The sequence below is a fragment of the Tamandua tetradactyla genome, chromosome 16 (genome assembly GCF_023851605.1).
Source record: "Tamandua tetradactyla isolate mTamTet1 chromosome 16, mTamTet1.pri, whole genome shotgun sequence".
Classification (NCBI taxonomy): Eukaryota; Metazoa; Chordata; class Mammalia; order Pilosa; family Myrmecophagidae; genus Tamandua; species Tamandua tetradactyla.
In genome coordinates, this window is record NC_135342.1 from 43,395,812 (window position 1) to 43,412,966 (window position 17,155).

General features: G+C 54.5%; 1 protein-coding gene across 5 annotated transcripts in view; it reads right to left on the bottom strand.

Moving 5' to 3' along the window:
* ZNF423 (zinc finger protein 423) overlaps positions 1-17,155 on the bottom strand; it is a 324,971-nt gene that overhangs the window by 26,766 nt on the left and 281,050 nt on the right. For all 5 annotated transcript variants that reach the window (XM_077132358.1, XM_077132361.1, XM_077132357.1 and 2 more), the window contains one exon: positions 1,464-1,595. In XM_077132358.1, coding sequence (XP_076988473.1) covers positions 1,464-1,595 — 132 coding nt within the window. The remainder of the gene's footprint in view (positions 1-1,463; positions 1,596-17,155) is intronic.

Sequence of the window (17,155 nt, forward strand, 5' to 3'; positions counted from 1 at the left end):
GGGACCATGCTCTGGGGACACCCAGCCCAACCGTCCATGGCAGCCTCCCCCACCCCACCAACCAACAGGGAACACCCAGGCAGGGGCCAACGATGACCTACTCGGGGCCTTATTAGCACCTGCTAGAGGGGGCTGTGCAGAGAGAGAAGCTGAGCTCTGACATTGAGCAGCTGTGCAGCACCAGGCAAGTCCCTGAACCTCTCTGAGCTCCAGTTACCTCACCTGCAAAATGGGGATCATTAAAATGAATACCTCACTGGTGGCTGGGAGGCTCCAAAGGGTTAACACTTAAACGTGCTTAAAAGACAGGCTAGCACTTAGCACAATGAATGTTAACTGTCACTGCCATCATCATCATCATCATCGCCCTGCCAGAGAGCTTTCACAAGTAAGTGCCTTGACAGCACAGGCCTGCACTCATCCCCATTCTATAGAAGAGGAAACTGTAGCAGATGGCAGAGCCGAGGTTTGAATTAAATAAGCTCAGCCCAGCACCTGGTCCAAGGAGGTGCCCAACAAGCACGAATTACTTTTCCTGTGGCTGAGGCTATCGCCAGTGTCCTCGGGCCCCATGCCGGGGCCCTGTGTCCTGGACGGGCTGACCTGGCAGCTGGGACCCACAGTGGCAGCCCCCACCCAGCCCACGCGGTGAGATGGTGACAGATGGACAGGGGCTCTGAGCTGGGGGAGAAGAAGGCCCCACCGTGTTTCAGACCCTGGGAGCCCCAGCGGTGTGTGAGCTGGGGAGGGGATGGAATGGCCACACCAGATCCCCCTCTTTGGGCCCATCACAGAGCGGTTCGGGCCCCGGGACACACAAGAGGTGGCCCTGAAGCAGCTGTGTGTCTGGGAGGTGAGCACTTCAGAGGGCCCCTCCTAACCGGTACCCTCCCCAGGGTGGGCTTCCCGCCGCGGCAGACGGCAGATGTCCGGGGACGCAGGGGCAGGCCAGGCTCCCCCATGCACACCGACTGCCATCTGGGCAACAGGAGGGGGCCAGTAGAGCCCCGGAGACTCGCCTCGGGCTGGGGCAGCCGCTCGCCTGGGCCGGCAGCCAGCCTTGTGGCTGGGGCCTGGACCACCGAGCTGTCCTTCCCCCCTCCAGCCAAGAGCGTGGTTGGAGGATGTAGCCTGGGCTGCGCTGGGGGGAGCTGGGTGGGCTGGGAGCCTCCATGGGGCTGGACAGAGCTCCCAGTTGAGGGAGACAAGCCTGGGGCCCACTGAAGAAAGGGCAAAGTGCGAGAGAAGGGAGCAGACAGGGTCAGAATGGAGGTTTCCAGCAATGGGGCGCAGGTAAGAGGGGGTTAGGAGAGGGTGCATCCTCACTTGAGAGGAGAAGGGCAGGTGAGGAGTCAGCTCTGCATGGAGGGAGGCCTCCTGGTCCCTGGGGGAACAGGGCCCATGTCAGGGCCCAGGCAGGAAAGGGCTGGCTCCTGGGGCCCTCTCCCTCTCGAGGCACCTACCTGTAAAGCACACGGGGCACTTGAAGGTGCCACCCATGCCCTCGAAGCTGTGCTCAATGAGGTGACAGAGAAGCTTGGCCGGGGAGTCGAACATCTGGTTGCACAGCTTACATTCATGGTTGATGCCTTCCTCTGCAAAGGAAACCCACAGCCATTAGGGACCCCCAACCGGTGTCCCCCAGCAGGAGCCCACCAGGAACACCCAGCGTCCCAACTCCCAATTCCCATAAGCAGAGCTGGGCTGGAGACCGCAGACACTGAGCCCCTCCCACTCCAGGTGGCCCAACCCCTGAGTGTACAGACCCGGGCAGGGGTGGGGCTTCTGAAGGCGTCACCGGCTGTCCTTTCTCCTGCTGGCCCAACAACATAGGGCACAGCTGTGTGAACAGCTTGACTTCCAAGACCGTGTCACAGTCTTGGGGCCCAGAACGGGGTCCTGGGTGGCTCAGGGAGTCCAAGCAGGAATTTCCAGAATCCATCCAAATATGTACTGAGCATGTGCTATGTGCCAGGCACTTTGCTAAGAGCTGGGAATTCTGCAGGGAATGAAACAGATAATGTCCGTGCCCCATTTTAAGAAGAGGGTGGAGGAGGAGTGGAAAAAAGTAAATAAACATGAACCACACTGTATGGGAGGGTGGAGTAGGACTGCCTGGGGGGTTTTCTAGGAGGAGGGCAGGACAAAGACGCTGAGATCAGCCGGTGCCTGGGGCAGAGGGCCGGGGCGAGGGGGGCAATAAGGACAGAGAGGGCCCAGGGTGCTGTCGTGAGGGACCCCGCCAGCCGCTGAAGGACTCGGGGGCTTTTATTCTAAGTGCGTGATGGGCGGCGCTGGAAGATATTGCAAAAACCATATTTTAAAAATGCTATTTTTCCTTTTAAGCAGATGGCCTGCCCAATGGATTGCAAACAACAGACAAACCCCTTCTCCTGCTTCCAGATCCAATGCCTCTCCGTCTCCCCATCTGGGAGCATCTGTGACCCCAAACCTTCACTCAGAGGTGCCCAGGGAGCAGAGCAGGCTCCGGGTGCCAGGCAGTGGGGGCTGAGGGGCGGGCGCTCTCGCCCAGGCTCGAGCAGGCCTGGGTTCTGTTCCAGACACCTCCTCCTCCTTCTCTTCCTCTTCCCTGAGTGCCCTGGACATCAGCTCCCTCCCCATAAAATAAGGACACCTGAGTCCCTGCCTCAGGGGGCTGGCAGAGGACAGAAGGGGCTGGCGCCCGAGGCCCGTGTGGCCCAGTGGTCAGTAGGGGCCGGGTGGGAGATTGGCCCAGCGTGGGCTCGCGCTGGAATCCCAGCCCTGCCACTTACTGCATGATCTTCGGCAAGTTACATAACCTCTCTGTGCCTCCATTTCCTCTTTTATAAAGCATGCAGTAACAGCCTCTCTATTATAACGTGAGCGGTAAGTGAGTCAATGCAAGCATAAGAGGTTTCGAACAGCCCCTGGTACACAGCAAGGGCTCAATAAGTGTTTATTGCCGGTCATGCCGGAATTATCTGGGGCAGCCAAGGACACGGGCAGTCCCTCAGGCTCCCCCAGGAACCAGCCTCACCAAAGGCACCAGGTGCTCCGATTCACCCTCAAAGGCAAGAATTAGGCAGCAGAGGGGCTCCGCCGGTGGCAAGACACGAACACAGATGGGCTGAGGCTCCTGGCGAGTCCCCGGGTCCCCAGGCCCTGGCAGGGGCTGGCAGGGACAGCAGGCGTCTCCCTTGGCCCAGCCAGCCCCTCCCCCTCCCCAGCCCGGGCACCAGGCCACAGAGGCGTGCATACACGCGTGCGTGTGCAGGTGGGCCTGCCCCACATAGCCCACTGGCTGGAATCTTCCGGGTGTTTGTCGTGCCCCTGGAGCCCCGGCAACTAGGCCACATGCACCCGACAGAGAGATCCAGGCAGATCTTCCATTTATACTAACAGAAAAGGAGTTCATTGACAAGTTTGGGGACACCGGGCAGGCCCAGCACACTTGCCTCGCAGGCCCATGCACGTTCTCCCACTCCCCTTGGGGAGACTCTCATCATAATTAGAGATGGCCTCCGGTGTGGGGGCTGCCCCAAAAGACCCTCCAACACTCTCCTCCCCCAAACAATGCCTAACACAGAATACAGCTTCACAGAATGACTGAAGGAACAAATGAATGAGACACTTCCATTACAGTCGACCTCCCCGTTAGAATGCGGATGCCCGTTGGACATCGCAACAAGGCAGAAATTGAACTAAGGTGCAAAGGTTTCTATAATAGTTTATAACATATTTGAACTTCAAAATAACTCTGTTTACTGAGAAAATTGCATTTCTCAGAAGAATCAGGTTCGGGGAAGTCAGACCACTTGCTAAGGTGACAAAGCCAGGCAGAGGTGGTACTCTGAGCTGCACACAAAACATCCCAATATGGACGCCACCTCCAGGGAGGCTCCCCTGACTATTCCAGCACACACCACCACCCCTCACTGGACATTGCTCCTGCCTGATTCATTTAACCATATCCTGTGAGTCTTACCAATCCTGGCCACTGGGTGGTGGGCACAGATTGGGGGGGGGTTCTCTTCCTCCTATGGCCCCCCAAAGCATTAGGCCAAGCCCTCTCTCGCTGCCCAGCCAGAGCTGACTCTCTGAGCTAAGATGGCAAAGGAGGATTTACCGCTCTCTGCCGAGCACGGGCCTTTTAACCACTTGGCTGTTGAACGGAGACATGCACATCTGATACACAAACACTGAGAGGACAAAGAAGGCTCCTGCAACTTATAAATCAGAGAAACCGTGCCTGACAGTCACTTTCCATTCTCCGAGTGCTGAGCAATTCATCAGTCGGTGCCCACTGATTCTGCAGCTACACCCAGCACCCCCGTCCATAAATACGCGCACAGCCAGGCAGCCCTGGAAACCGCTCGCTGTTTCCCGGGCCTAAACGGCTGCCATCGAAGCAAATCCCAGCCCCAAACCGGTGTCAATTTGAAGTTCCAGGCTAATTCGATCACGAGCCCAACAGACAACTCTATGTCACTCCGGGTCCCTTTCCTCTCCCCACAGTGTGAGAAAGAGTCAGATTTGTGAAAAGGGGAAGAGAGGGGAAATTAAACAAGCAAAAAGTGAAAGTGGGGTGAAAAAAATAACAAAGCCTGAGGGTTTCCTGCCGACCGGGGAATCTCTCCCACTCAAAGCCAAGACCTTTTGATTTGCAAATCGCAAATCTTCTTTCTAAATGATGAAGCCTTCTCCTCCCCGCTGGGAGAAGGGGGTTCAGAGGGGCTCCCTCGGGTGTCCATTCTGTGCACCTCTGCCTATAAAACCATCCGGGGGAGGGAGGGGGAGCGGAAGGGGAGGGGCTGCCCTAGTTAGTGTGGCAAACCCTCCTTTGCTGCCTGTGACCCGACGAGAGCATGCCCACTGATTCTTCTAGAAAGCACCACCGCCACTTTCTCGTCCGCTGGCGTTGACGAACACTCACTCCGTCCCAAGACACGGGGTCCGCAGTTAGTAGCACCCTCCAAGAACAACTTTCCCGAATTGTACAAAATTGCACTGTGCCCGGCTGGTGCCTCAGAGTAGAATGACAAAGCTGTTGCTGTCCAGGAGACTGCGTGCCCCCTCACCCCGGCGTGGGTCTTGGCGTTAAAAGCACGATGGTGTCCCCTCGTCTCTGCTCTCCTGTACGTGGATCTATCGCATATGACAGGCATCCGTAAGCGAAACTCACATAACACAAGTGAATTACGCAGCCCCATCATTTATAAAGCAAAATGCAGATTTCTCTGTGCACCGCACCAGCCCTTGCCTCCCAGTTCCCACCGACCAAGGCTGGTGTGGGGGGGGATCTATTGATTTATCATGATTTAAAAATCTAAAAATAAATAAAACCCCAAACTGTCAAGCAAATAACCAGGCAAGCACGGAAATCCCAGATTCCCACTCTCTCTCTCTCTTTTTTTTTCCCTGTGCTCAGGAATAATAAGTGTTAATTTTACACTTCGTTTCTCAAAAAATAAAAAAATAAAAAAAAAAATAATAGGATATGCTTTTGCTTAAAACCAAGTCAGCCTGCTGGAACCTTTCAGGCTGAAAGTGTGTCAGCCCAGAAGAGGAGCAGAGGGCTTTGTGGAAGAGCACCGTGCAGAGATGACAGCTCCCTGTAATGTCCCCGGTACCGACTTTTGTCTCCGAAAGCATTTGATCCCTGGCAGACACATACTTATTTCCATACGGGTCTTGGGGGAAGCCAGGAGGAGAGAGAGCTGATTATCAGAATCCTGAAGGTGAAGCTCAGGTGGGCCCCACTGATGTCAAAGGCAGGCCCGGGCACACATTCGGAGGCCTTAATTTGCTGCCTGGGAGGGAGGAGCAGCAGGCTGCGGCAGGAGTGGACAGGGGATTATCCCCAGCTCCAAGGCATCAGGAGTGACCCACTCTGGCCACATCAACGGCCTCTGCCGGGTCCTCTCCAGCAGGAATCCCATTGGGGCAGCTGACTGGGAAGTGGCATCATGAATGCACACATCAGCAGCGGATGATGGGGTGCATAATTAGCCACCCCTATTTGGACAGCAGTTAATTATGAGCTGGGCCTGAGCCCCCAGTTTCATCACTCACTCGCTGTGTGTCTTGGCTGTATTACTTAACCTCTCTGAGCTTCAGGTTCTTCTACTAGAAATGTCTGTAAGTCAGCCAAGGGGTTTCCTCTGCTTCAGGACATCTGTATTCCTGCCCCTTTCCCTGAGAAACACACCACCAGAACCCACACCCCATTTGGTCCTCTGCTCAGAGGTGAAAACTGCAGTCCCCCCATCCTTTCTAGGGCCTTACCCCTTACCCACCATATTTTCCTTCATAGCACTTACCACCACCTGGCCTATTACAGAGCAATGATAGTCTCTCTCACAAACACACAGACACATGCACACACACACCTGTGCACACACACACACACTTGACCTAAGCTCCATAGGGGCTGTTTCATTGCCATGTCAATGCCTAGAACAGCCTGGCACGTAACATGCATCCAATAAACAGGAAATGAATGAGTTAGGTAAAGCATTGGTACAATGCTTGGAGCAGAGAGGGAGTTCTAGTAAGTGCTGGTTACTACATGCCAGGGGTCACCTATCACATGACCAATGGCTGATAAACCTGCTCTCTGTTCAGCTCCTCACAGAACAACAGCCTGTCCAAGGGTGGGTCCTGGAATGCGTCCCGCAAATGACAGGGGGGAAATGGATGTTTAGAGAGGCTGGGTCTGCAGGGCCAGGGCAGGGCTGGGCGAGATGGTCTCGCCCCACCCCCCAGCAGCTCTATCGGGCTTAGAAAACACAAGAAAGGCCATGGGGCTCGAGACCTGGGACCCACCAAGCTTCTCTCTGCTGCTTGATTCTCCAAAACATTTGTGTGACAAGGAAGGCGGACAGACCCACCCCTCCAGTTTTCTGCATTTGAGCCCAGCGGCCCGGCTAGCTCCTGCTCCAGTCAGCCTGCGGAGTGAGGGGAGGAGGCAACCCCTGCAGGGCCGCCCTCATCCCGGAAACTGCATTTCCGCTGGAGGGACAGATGTGAAGGCTGTGCAGGCTGCCTTGCAGAGCTGAGTCCCCAGTAAAAAGAGGTTCACCACACGTCAACTCCACGGCCTGGCCCCCACCAAGGGACCCCAGCGCTCCAGGGCCCCGGCCCCGACACACACACAGGGCAAGTGGGCACTCCACTCCACGCAGGAAGAAGTGGATGCATGAACGAGGAGGCAAGGGGGGCACAGGGGGGGATGACTCCAGGAGGGGACCCCTCCCCCCAACGCCATCCCAATAACAGGCTCTGGGCAGGGAGCAGAAATATGGCCTGATAGGAGCGCAGTTCTTTGTTCTCTATAAGGAACAAAGACCTTTTGGGTAGAAGAGAGGGGGCCAGGTAGTAATATCTGGGCAGTCAGATCTGACTGTTTGTCTATTGATTTGTCATTAAATGCCACAAGGAAATTCAGTCAGGCTGAGGGGGAGGGAGCAAGATGGTATTTGGGCTGGGAGCTGCATTACCTGGGGGCTTGGCGGAACTGCAGTATCTCAAGCCCCATCCCAGATCTACAGAAACAAAACCTGCATTTTGACAAGATCCCAGATGATTCAGGAGCACATGAAAGTTGGAAAGGCACTGGTTTCTATAAAAGGGATGTGGGGACGCCGGTATTGTTGGAAATCCCGTTGTCACGAGGCTGTGCGTTCACAGCCATCGCTGGTTTTACCAAAACTATAACGTTACGGCCCTTTAAAAGGGTGGAAAGTTTTCTAAAGTTGCTTTGCTCCCACACTTTACAGAAGATTGCAAAATAATCAGTGAAGGGTGAAATAATGTGCTACTGCGACAGCTGGGATGAAGACAACGTGGGGTGCCTTTAGCGGGGCTGTTGGAAACTCTGGGTTGGGGGGAAAGGGGCATGCATCCCCAAAACATCCTGGCACCACCACTGCCCCAGTCCTCCAGTGCCAGGCTGTGGGGAGACACTTGGGGTCCTCACCGCTCAAGAACCCTCAGCTGCTGCTTGAAGGAATGTCCCCCCTCACCACCCCCATCTCGGGCTCACATTTTCCTAATTAATCCTGGAGGATGGGCTGTGCCCTCCCTCTGCCCCCAATCCCCTGGGGGGCACCTTGCCAGGACTTTTTGGCCAGGAGGGACCCATCTCAGGTCCCCCGTGTTTGAGAAGGGCTTATAAATGAGCTCTGGCAGCCTGAACCAGGGCCCCACGGGGAACCCGGAGCCTCTTCAAAACAGAGCTCTGACAATTAGGCAGTCTGAGTTTTGAAAGGCTTGGGATTGATGGCGTGGACAGTAAAAATTTCACCTGGGGAGCTGGGTGTAGTCCTCCGAGGGTTGCTGGAGGTCAGTTGCCATGGCAACAGAGAATGAGCTCAACCTTGTAACTGACCCTTATCTTTTTTTGATCTGTGGGCCACTTGGGGCCAAGGCTTGAAATCAACTGGAAAATAATCCGGTCACATATCAGAAAGAAAACTATTTATACTTATTTACCCAGGTACCCCCCGACACTCCCCTTTGACGAGGAGAGAGCCACAAGGAACCTACCTGGCGTTTCCAAACAGAGGTTCCTGGAGGGCGGGATAAAGAAGGAGGGCTAAATTCCCCCATCTCGCAGCAAAAAGGAGTTACTTCCATGCGTGCACAAATGTACGTGGGTGGATAAGCTTCCACCCTCTTCCCAGTCCCTCTCACTTCATTCTTGCTGGACAGAGGCAAACCCTCTTGCCTTCCAGTGTCCAGTTTTAGTCCATCAAAGGAACTGGACCCAGATTTCTCCCCTCCCTCTATATTCGAGCGGGTTGTTTTAGCCCAGTTTGAACACTGAAGCTGTTTCGCTTTGTTCCAGGGTCTAAGGAGTCTCCCCTCTGCCAGAGGCACGTTCCCAGACAAGAGCCTAAGCAGAGACGCCAGGCAGATGTGCACAGCTCTCCACTCCTGGAGACAAGTGTGGAGTGGTGTCTGGAGAAGGGAGGCTGAGAGGGAGGAGACCGCCAGCCTGCCCTTCTCACCCCCCAACCGGGGAAGGCTCGGCTGGCTAGGCCACCGCCGCACAGACCCTGGGCTTTCCAAGACATGAGTGGCCATCTGGCAAGGACCGTCTCCAGGACACTTCTATCTAAGTTAAGAGTATTTTGCTTTCTGTTGCCTCTTCCCGAAACTCAAATCCGAAGACTCCAGATGGTTCCATTGACCGACTGCTCCCAAGAGCCACGGCAGATGGATCTTAGCTAGGGGTCAGTTAAGCTTGAGAATGATTCCGGGTAAACTCCCCTGGAGATTTCCCATCACAGCAAACAGGACAGCACAACTGACTGCCCCCCACTCATCTTCTTCCATCAAGCCGAGATCCTTTTGGGATTGGGGGGAAAAGTCTGGCTAAGAACTTGGTTGCATGGTACATGTTCCTGGTCCTGTCCCAGACCCATAGGATGACACGTTGCCTCCTGCCTCAGTCTCCTCATCTGGGAAATGAGGAGAAAGTCTTTCCTCTCAGGACCATTACAAAGAGTAACTGAGAGACTGTGGAGAAGGCTGGGTATGACGTGTCACCCCTGCCACTGCTATCCAAACTGTCACCTCGGACATGATTCTGCCCTCAAACTCCAAACCCAGGGGCTGGCTTGTAACACAGCATACACCAGGCCCCTGTGGGTGTCACAAGGGCAGTGGAATCCTGCTCCATGGGATATGGCCAGGGGTACCCCCACATCTTTAGACATTTAAGGAATGTTTAAAGAGCCCTTCTGCACCTGGCTAGCCACAAGCACCATCTATGTCATTTCCAATGCCACTTGTCATCTTTCCTCATCTCTATCCTCTTCCACCCCATCCAAGACAGCAAAACTTGTGGCACGATTTCAAACCCTTTGTTCAACTGTGGCTCACGGCCACCTGCTCCTCTGATGCTTCTGTGACCACAGCTCCCCATTTCCTTGTGGTTTTTCTCCTTGTTCCTCTCTCTTAAACTCAGCAGAATTTTCATGGAGTTCAAATGCAAGGTCCGAAACGCAGGTACCACTTGGACCCCTGTGGCGTGACCAGTCCTTCCACGTGGCTCGTCCTGCAGAGGAAGCTCCCAAACTTGAAATGCCCGGAGAACTTCAGACAAGGGCTTGCCCAGGCCTGGATGGAATCCTCAATGGAGGCTCCTTCCAGCTCTACTTTCTAAGAGTCAGTAACTGCCAGGGAGCTCCTCCCGGAGGTGCTGGTGGCATCAGATAGTACAAAGGAAGGAGACACACCATCATTTCCGAGGGTCCACCGCGCTTTTCTTAGGTTGGCCGACAGGCACTGGCTTCTCCACTCTCTGAGAAGAAGCTTCGTAATCTTTGGCCTGCAGTGATGGGCCATCTTTGGCAAAAGAAAACTTACAAACCAGACCCTAGTCACATAACCAAGAGATGGGAGGTAACTAGCCCCCCCCCCCCCCCACTTAATGGAAAAACAGAATAAATGAATGAATGATCAAGTCAATAACAGAAGAAGGGAGAAAGTAAGCCTTCAGTGAGGACACGAAGAAAGTGAACTTGTAGAGTTCTAAAGAATTGAGAACTTCTTTGCCTCCAAGCCTCAAGCACCTGAGCCTTCCTGCCAGACAGGACACCCAACAGCCTCGATACACACCCCCACTTCCACCTGCAAAGGATGGAGGAGATGGTTCTGCTACACCCGCTGAGGTTCCACCATGCAAAAACAAGTAGCTTATTCTCCCTTAACACATCAAACACCCACCGATGACTATCACTGATCTTCGGATTAAAGTTTCCCACAACAAGGCCATTGTTTAAAAATCCATCGCTCTAATAATCCTTAGATTAATGCCTTCTAATAATATACAATTAACATGACAGGCAGGCTGCAAAACCCTTATCGGCACCGACCCTGCCAGGGAATGTCTGACTTGCCCCTGCTTCCACGACAAGGGGCTTCTCCACTGCCGACATCATTTCTCACCCTTCCAAGATCATTTTTTTAAAACTGAGCAACAGCCATGCATCAAAAAGCCGGACAGCTCCCCACGTGCACCAACAGAAACACAACAAACACACGCACGACGCAAGGAGGGAACATTTTTCAAAAGTTCTCCATCCAGGCAGACAAGGCACTGTCCTCCGACAGTTATTAGCACTGAAAGCTTGAAGTCCCAGCATTCAGCTTGGACTCGACAATTCACCACTTCCTGAAAGTCCCCTTTGACCTTATTAACTGGACAATGGGCACCACCACCATCACCTCCGTTTTCAATTCCTTAGGCAAAAATACGTGATGAAACTAGCAAGTCATGACGAATTGCTATGGAAAAGTTTTACAAAGTTTGCCTCCGCGAGAACTCCCTGTTCAATGTAGTAACTACTGGCTACATGTGGCTATTTAACTTTTAACTAAAGTTAAGTAAAATTTAAAATGCAGTCACAAAGTGGCCACATTTCAAGTGCGTGGGCCTGGATGTGGCTAATGGCAACTGATTCGGACAGTGCAGCACATTTCCACCGTGGCGGAAAATCCCATCGGACACACTGCGCTAGGTGCCAGGTCAGGGGCTCTCCTGACTTGATCAACTCTGTACACGCTGAACCTACAACAGTGTCTGGGACATAGCAGGTGCTGAATAAATATTTGTTGACTTGTGATATGTGTGCTTCAAAATATTATAAAGGATGTTTCACCCCATGTGCTGGTTACCACTCACTTGCAATTGCCCTGCAGGGGGAAACTGCTTAGATGTGAACTTATCTGACCTTCAGCTGAAACCTCTGCCATGATCACCTTGTGGTCACCTTGCCCGAGCCTGGTGAGGACATGGTGCGTGCCAGAACATTCGAGAGTAATGATGTGTAATGACGCCTCTGAAGGACGGAGCCCAAATAATGTAGTCTTGGCTTGAGAGGGGATTGCCACCACCTGGATCTCTAACGAGTCAGACGCCCTGCCGGCGGCAGCACCACCAACGAGCCACCTCTCACTGGGCCACCCGTGTCCTCAGCTCCCTGTGTCTCCCCGAGAAACACCAGCTGTCAAGCCTGCAGAGGAACCCTGCTGGAGGCCAAGGTCAAGTGGGTCAAGGAAAGAACTGCTCGGACTTGCAATTCTCACCCTAAGTGGTGTGCGTGGTTTCTCAGGGCTACTTCTGCAGGCACAGAACTGGGTTTTGGCTGTGACTCGAGTAAAATTAAAATGGGGAACTAAATTGGGAAATTCAATTGTAACAAGGAATAAATGAATACATTCAAATCAGTGATGCCCCTTCAAAGCTGTCATGTGATGCCAATGACAATACGAGCATTGCACCTGGGAGGGTGGGAAAGCACTTCTTCAGTTCAGCTGAAAGGCCACAAGGGATCAGAAGACATAGCCACAGAGCATCCAGCACTGACTCCGCCGAGACATTTTCTTCAGTCGATTTTTCCTCTCCCTGACCCCCACCAAAATCGCACCTTCTTCGTGGCAAGCACAGTACTACTGCTTTTCTTTCTTGCCCCAACAAATCCAGAATTGAGAGTAACTGAGGCCTCCTGGATGGCCTGAGCTTGCATTTGATGTTAACTTGTTGATTTATCCAGCTCCAGAGCTAAGCCCTCCCAGACAGTTATAGCGATGGTTGGGGTCCCACACCTAGAGACCAGATACGGGGTCTGCCCTCTCTGGGTAGCCCAGACCACACAGCCCAGCTCCACGAGGCCGGCTGGCTGCCTCTGACCCCCTCCCAGCAGTGCCTGCCCCCCCCACACCAGTCAGCCCCCAAAGCCTGAGGACTGAGCTGCTTCCATCCGTGCCTCCACCCCCAACCCAAGGAGCCTGCACTAACCAGCAGCGGGTGACAACCTCAGCCCCCAAGAAGCGGGGACAGGCTGTCTGTGCCTGGAGGAGGCAGCTGGACTGACTGCTGAGAGGCAGGGAGCAGGGGTAGAGGCTGCCCCCTGCAGCCCTGGAACCTCCATGCTGGCTCAGCCAGCGGAACAGCTGCCATTAGCTGTGATGAGATGCGAGCAGAGTGAGGCCCACGCACCGTGGCAGGAAGGCGCCCTCTGTACAGTGTTGGCTGGCGACGTGCCGTTTTCCTTCTTGGAAAAACGTCTTCATAGATACCTCCATAATAAAGCACATCCAGCACCCGGCAGCTCACACTCTTCTCTCTGCCCTCCTGGCCCCAGCTTGCCGTGTCTGCAAGGTCTCCCTGCTCTGGTCTCTCCGTGTGGGTCCATCCAGGCACTGCAGCCATCCTCCCCAGGCACTGTAGCCATCATGTCACACTCTTGCTCAAGAACCTGTAGTGGCTCCCTTTCTCCCAGTGTAAGGCTTCACTCTTCTGTCAGATGACACAGGCCTCAGCAGATCAAAAGCCTTACTTTCACCCCTACACTTTCCCTCCTGCCCTGGTGGCACCCTCCCTCTTGGGGCCTTGCACACTCCTGATGGCACCTTCATTCAAGCAGCTCCCTTTGCTTTGCCCCTGCTCTGGCAGCCCTGATTTTCTGAGACAGTATCCCAGCAGCATTCAAGTCTCTGGTTCCAGTTGCACCATAATCCAGTTATATGTAATAAAAAGGTATCTTTTATAAGATTCTTCTCTTTGCTTAAATTAACTTGAGCTGCATTTCTGACACTTAATCAGAAGTGCTGGCTAGTAAATTTTCTACTTGTTTGGTATTTCTGATAGGGTTGAGCACGTACTAGGTGCTCAATAAATGCTAACAGTGCAGCTGATTCATCGATTCATTCCCACTCCCCAACCCTCACCTGCAGGTTCCTGAGTTCCTGTGGGAGCTCAGACATGGGGCTCTGGGTCTGCAAAGTCTACGCTCTGTGCCTGGGAAGAAAGCTTGCTCTGAGTTCCCCTGGCATGCCAGATCATTGGCCATCTCCAGGGTGGTGATCGAGCAGAATTGTGTCTTCCCTGTGACCCATCCCACCCCACCCCCAACTCTCCAAAACCAAGCTGCTGTCCTCAGGGATGAGCACACGCCTTCACTTACCCACTCACCACCTTTAGCTGTCACTTGCTGGGGGCAGGGGCAGCACACAGCACACAGAGCAGCAGTGCAGCTGCAGAGGCAGAAGGCCTGTGCCTGCTGCCTGCTAGCCGTGGGGCCTTGCAAGAGCACTCCAAGTTCCTAGGCCCCTGCCCCCCACATCACGGGAATGGGGCCCACGTAGCACCTAGCTCCCAGGTCTCAGTGTGAGGGTTAATGGGCTCAAAAGCATGAGTTGTTCTTGTTCTCGTCATCCCCACAGCCTGAGACACTGCCTGCCATCCCTGGGGAGGCTGCTTGAGGTTGAGGAGTCTGGGGGGCCAGGTGACATGGGACGGCGTGTCACCCAGCACCCCTTGAAAATATCTCTCTAGGGCCCCAAGGGAGGGAGACAGCTGGAGGCTTCTATGGATGCTAGAGCTGGCACAAGTGCCGGGGTCCAGCAACCCAGCCAGGCCCTGGGCCAGCATCCTCAGGCCTCCACACTCCAGCCACACTGCAGCCTCATGAACCCAGAGCCCAGATGCCAGGACCCGTGTTCCTGGTGTCACCGCAGGACTCATCAGTGCACCCAGCACTGGCTTCCACCCCCACACAGCCTGGGGGTCCTCCAGGGCCCAGCCAGTGCATTATCCGGGGGCAAGACGCCCCCCCCACAGGAGGCACTCAGTAATGGTTGGCTTAATAACTAAATGTTGCATGGAAAGGAATTCTTTAGAGACAAACAATATTTAGTCCTTGTCCGCAGCCCCGTGGACCAGGGATAAGCTTAGATAAGCTAAAGGACAGTGTTACTTCAGCCTGATAATCTTCCACCTCACACCAATTAAGTGGAAAGAAACCAAACCAAGTGGTTGGCTATTCCTATTCTGGTGCAAAAAGAAAGGGGGAGGGGGCAAAAGGGATGGGAGGCGGAAGGAGGGGAAGAGGAGGAGGAGAAAAGAAATAAAGCGGTGATGACTACATTTGTGAGCATGCCCTGTGGAAAAGTACCCCCAAGGATAGGAACAAGGCGTCAACGAGGCCACCTCTAGAAAGCAGGAGGTGCGTCTTCTAGTTTTGCTTGGCTCTGTTTTCCTGTAATGATCATGGATTATTTTTTTTAATGAAATAGAAAACAAAGCTTTTTTTAGCTAAAAACGTTCATCTCCCTGATTAATGACTGCGGCCAACATTGACGCCAGCGTCGCCTCCGTGGCTGGGGCAGAGACCCTACAGCCCCACCCAGCCCTGCTCTCTGCGATTCTTCCGCTGAGACACACGGGCCGTAGGGGCATTCCGAGCTCAGGTCACCTCTCTCTGGCCCTGCCCTCTGTCTCTGCTGGGCCTCTGCTTCCACGGGGGGACAAGTGCTTCCTCTCACCGTGACATGGTTTAGTGGGGTGGGCAGGTCGCCGTGCAAGCCTGGTCTTCCATCGTGTGACGGGGCAGCCACTGCTCTGTGTCTCAGTCTCCCCATCTGTAAAATGGGGGTAGATGTGTGCCTTGTACACAGGGTTATGACAACAGGATATATTTATGGAGCTTGGCGTGCACTTGGTTGGCTCTCAGCAAGCCTTAGCTCGTACGCCCATCAAGGGACATGTAGTCTCACATGCCCAGCACAAAGCCCGTGAGGGCGTGGGTGCTTGTGCATGTTCGTACACTAGAGAGGAGTGTGCCTGATACAGGCACATGTGACCACGGAGCCGGGATGAGGGGGACGGGGAGAGGGAAGGGGAGGCTCCAAGTGGGCGAGAGATGTCAAAAGACCTCCAGAGGGGGCTGGCACAGGGTGGCCCCCAGAGCCAGTTCAGCCCCTCTGAGCAACCACCGCCTCTGGCTGGGTCTTGGCCAGACCCCCGCCCACCCGGAGGAGGAGGCCCCTCCAAAGGCTGCCCCAGCCAGCTGCGGCTGCCCTCTGCAAGATTGAAGATGACAGGCTCCAGGGGCTGCGGGAGCTGGGTCACAGGGAACTTGGCAACGGGAAGGGCAAGAAGACCAGCTGGGCTCAGGGGGCCTGGGGACCCCACCCTTTGGAGAGCCCAGCAAGGGGTCCCCCCCTCAAGCCTTCAAGTCTTTCACCCTCCTCTGAGGCTGTGGTCCTCTTGCAGCCCCTTCCCATCCCACCAGCTTCCAAAGAGATGGTAGAAAGTAATCCAAAGATCCAATATTTGTATTTTGAATGTTAATTTGACATAGAGGAGTGGGCATGGGGGAGTGTTTATAATCAGCACTCCAATAAACCCGCAAATGACGCCAGTATTTTATAAGCTTGTTAGAAACAAATCACTCCCTCAGCTTATATTTACTTACTGATGAATCATAAAAGGGCTCAATACACAAAGAGCAAAGCCAAAAAGGATGTCTTTCTTCGGTCCCATCTTCGGCGACAATACCAGGAGCCGGGCCTCGGCGAGCGGAAGCCGGCTCGCCCCAGGCGCCTGTCCCCAGGACCCCCTCCCGGCAGCCCTCCCCAGAGGCAGCAAATCATCGGCAGTGGCCCTGTCTCCGCATCACCCCCACCCGTGCCCCCACCCATCGCTGGCCTAATCGGAGGCTCAGTCCTGTGCTCCGGAGGTAGCTCCGTCCTTCTCGGCCCCTGGAGCCCTCTGCGGGAGCGGAGCCAATCCAGCTAATTTGCATAATGATGAAGCCCTCCAGTGCGGGCTGGGTCTTAAGAGGGTTGGGAAGAAATATGCCCCGTCCTTTGGAGAGGCACACCGAAGGCTCGGCGCAGGCCGGAAAGAAACAGGGCGCCCGGCGGGTGTGGCGGGGAAGCAGCAGCTTGTCCGCCAAGGACAGCTCTGCTCCGGCACCCGCTGAGCCCATGTCCAGCCGGCCCAGCTGCAGAAGGACAGCCCCAGGCTGTAAACCAGCGGGAAGGGAGGTTCACAGTGCCAGCACCAAACCAGGCTGGACAGACCCAGGTCACAGTGACCGCCACCCTCGAGCTGCTGACCTCTCTGAAGCTCAGTCTCCTGATCTGTAAAAATAGAGGGCAGTCCACCCCAGCAGGCTGTGAGCAGCAGTTGAACCAGCCTGTAAAGCACTGATGAGAAGAGGCTGATAGGATGTGACAGCTGTCGGCCATTATTATATTAATGTCATCATTGTTCTTACCCCTGCAATATCTGGTCCATCCGTCCGTCCGTCCGTCCATCCGTCCATCCATCCATCCATCCATCCACCCACCCACCCACTCTTTTGCTCAACAAATG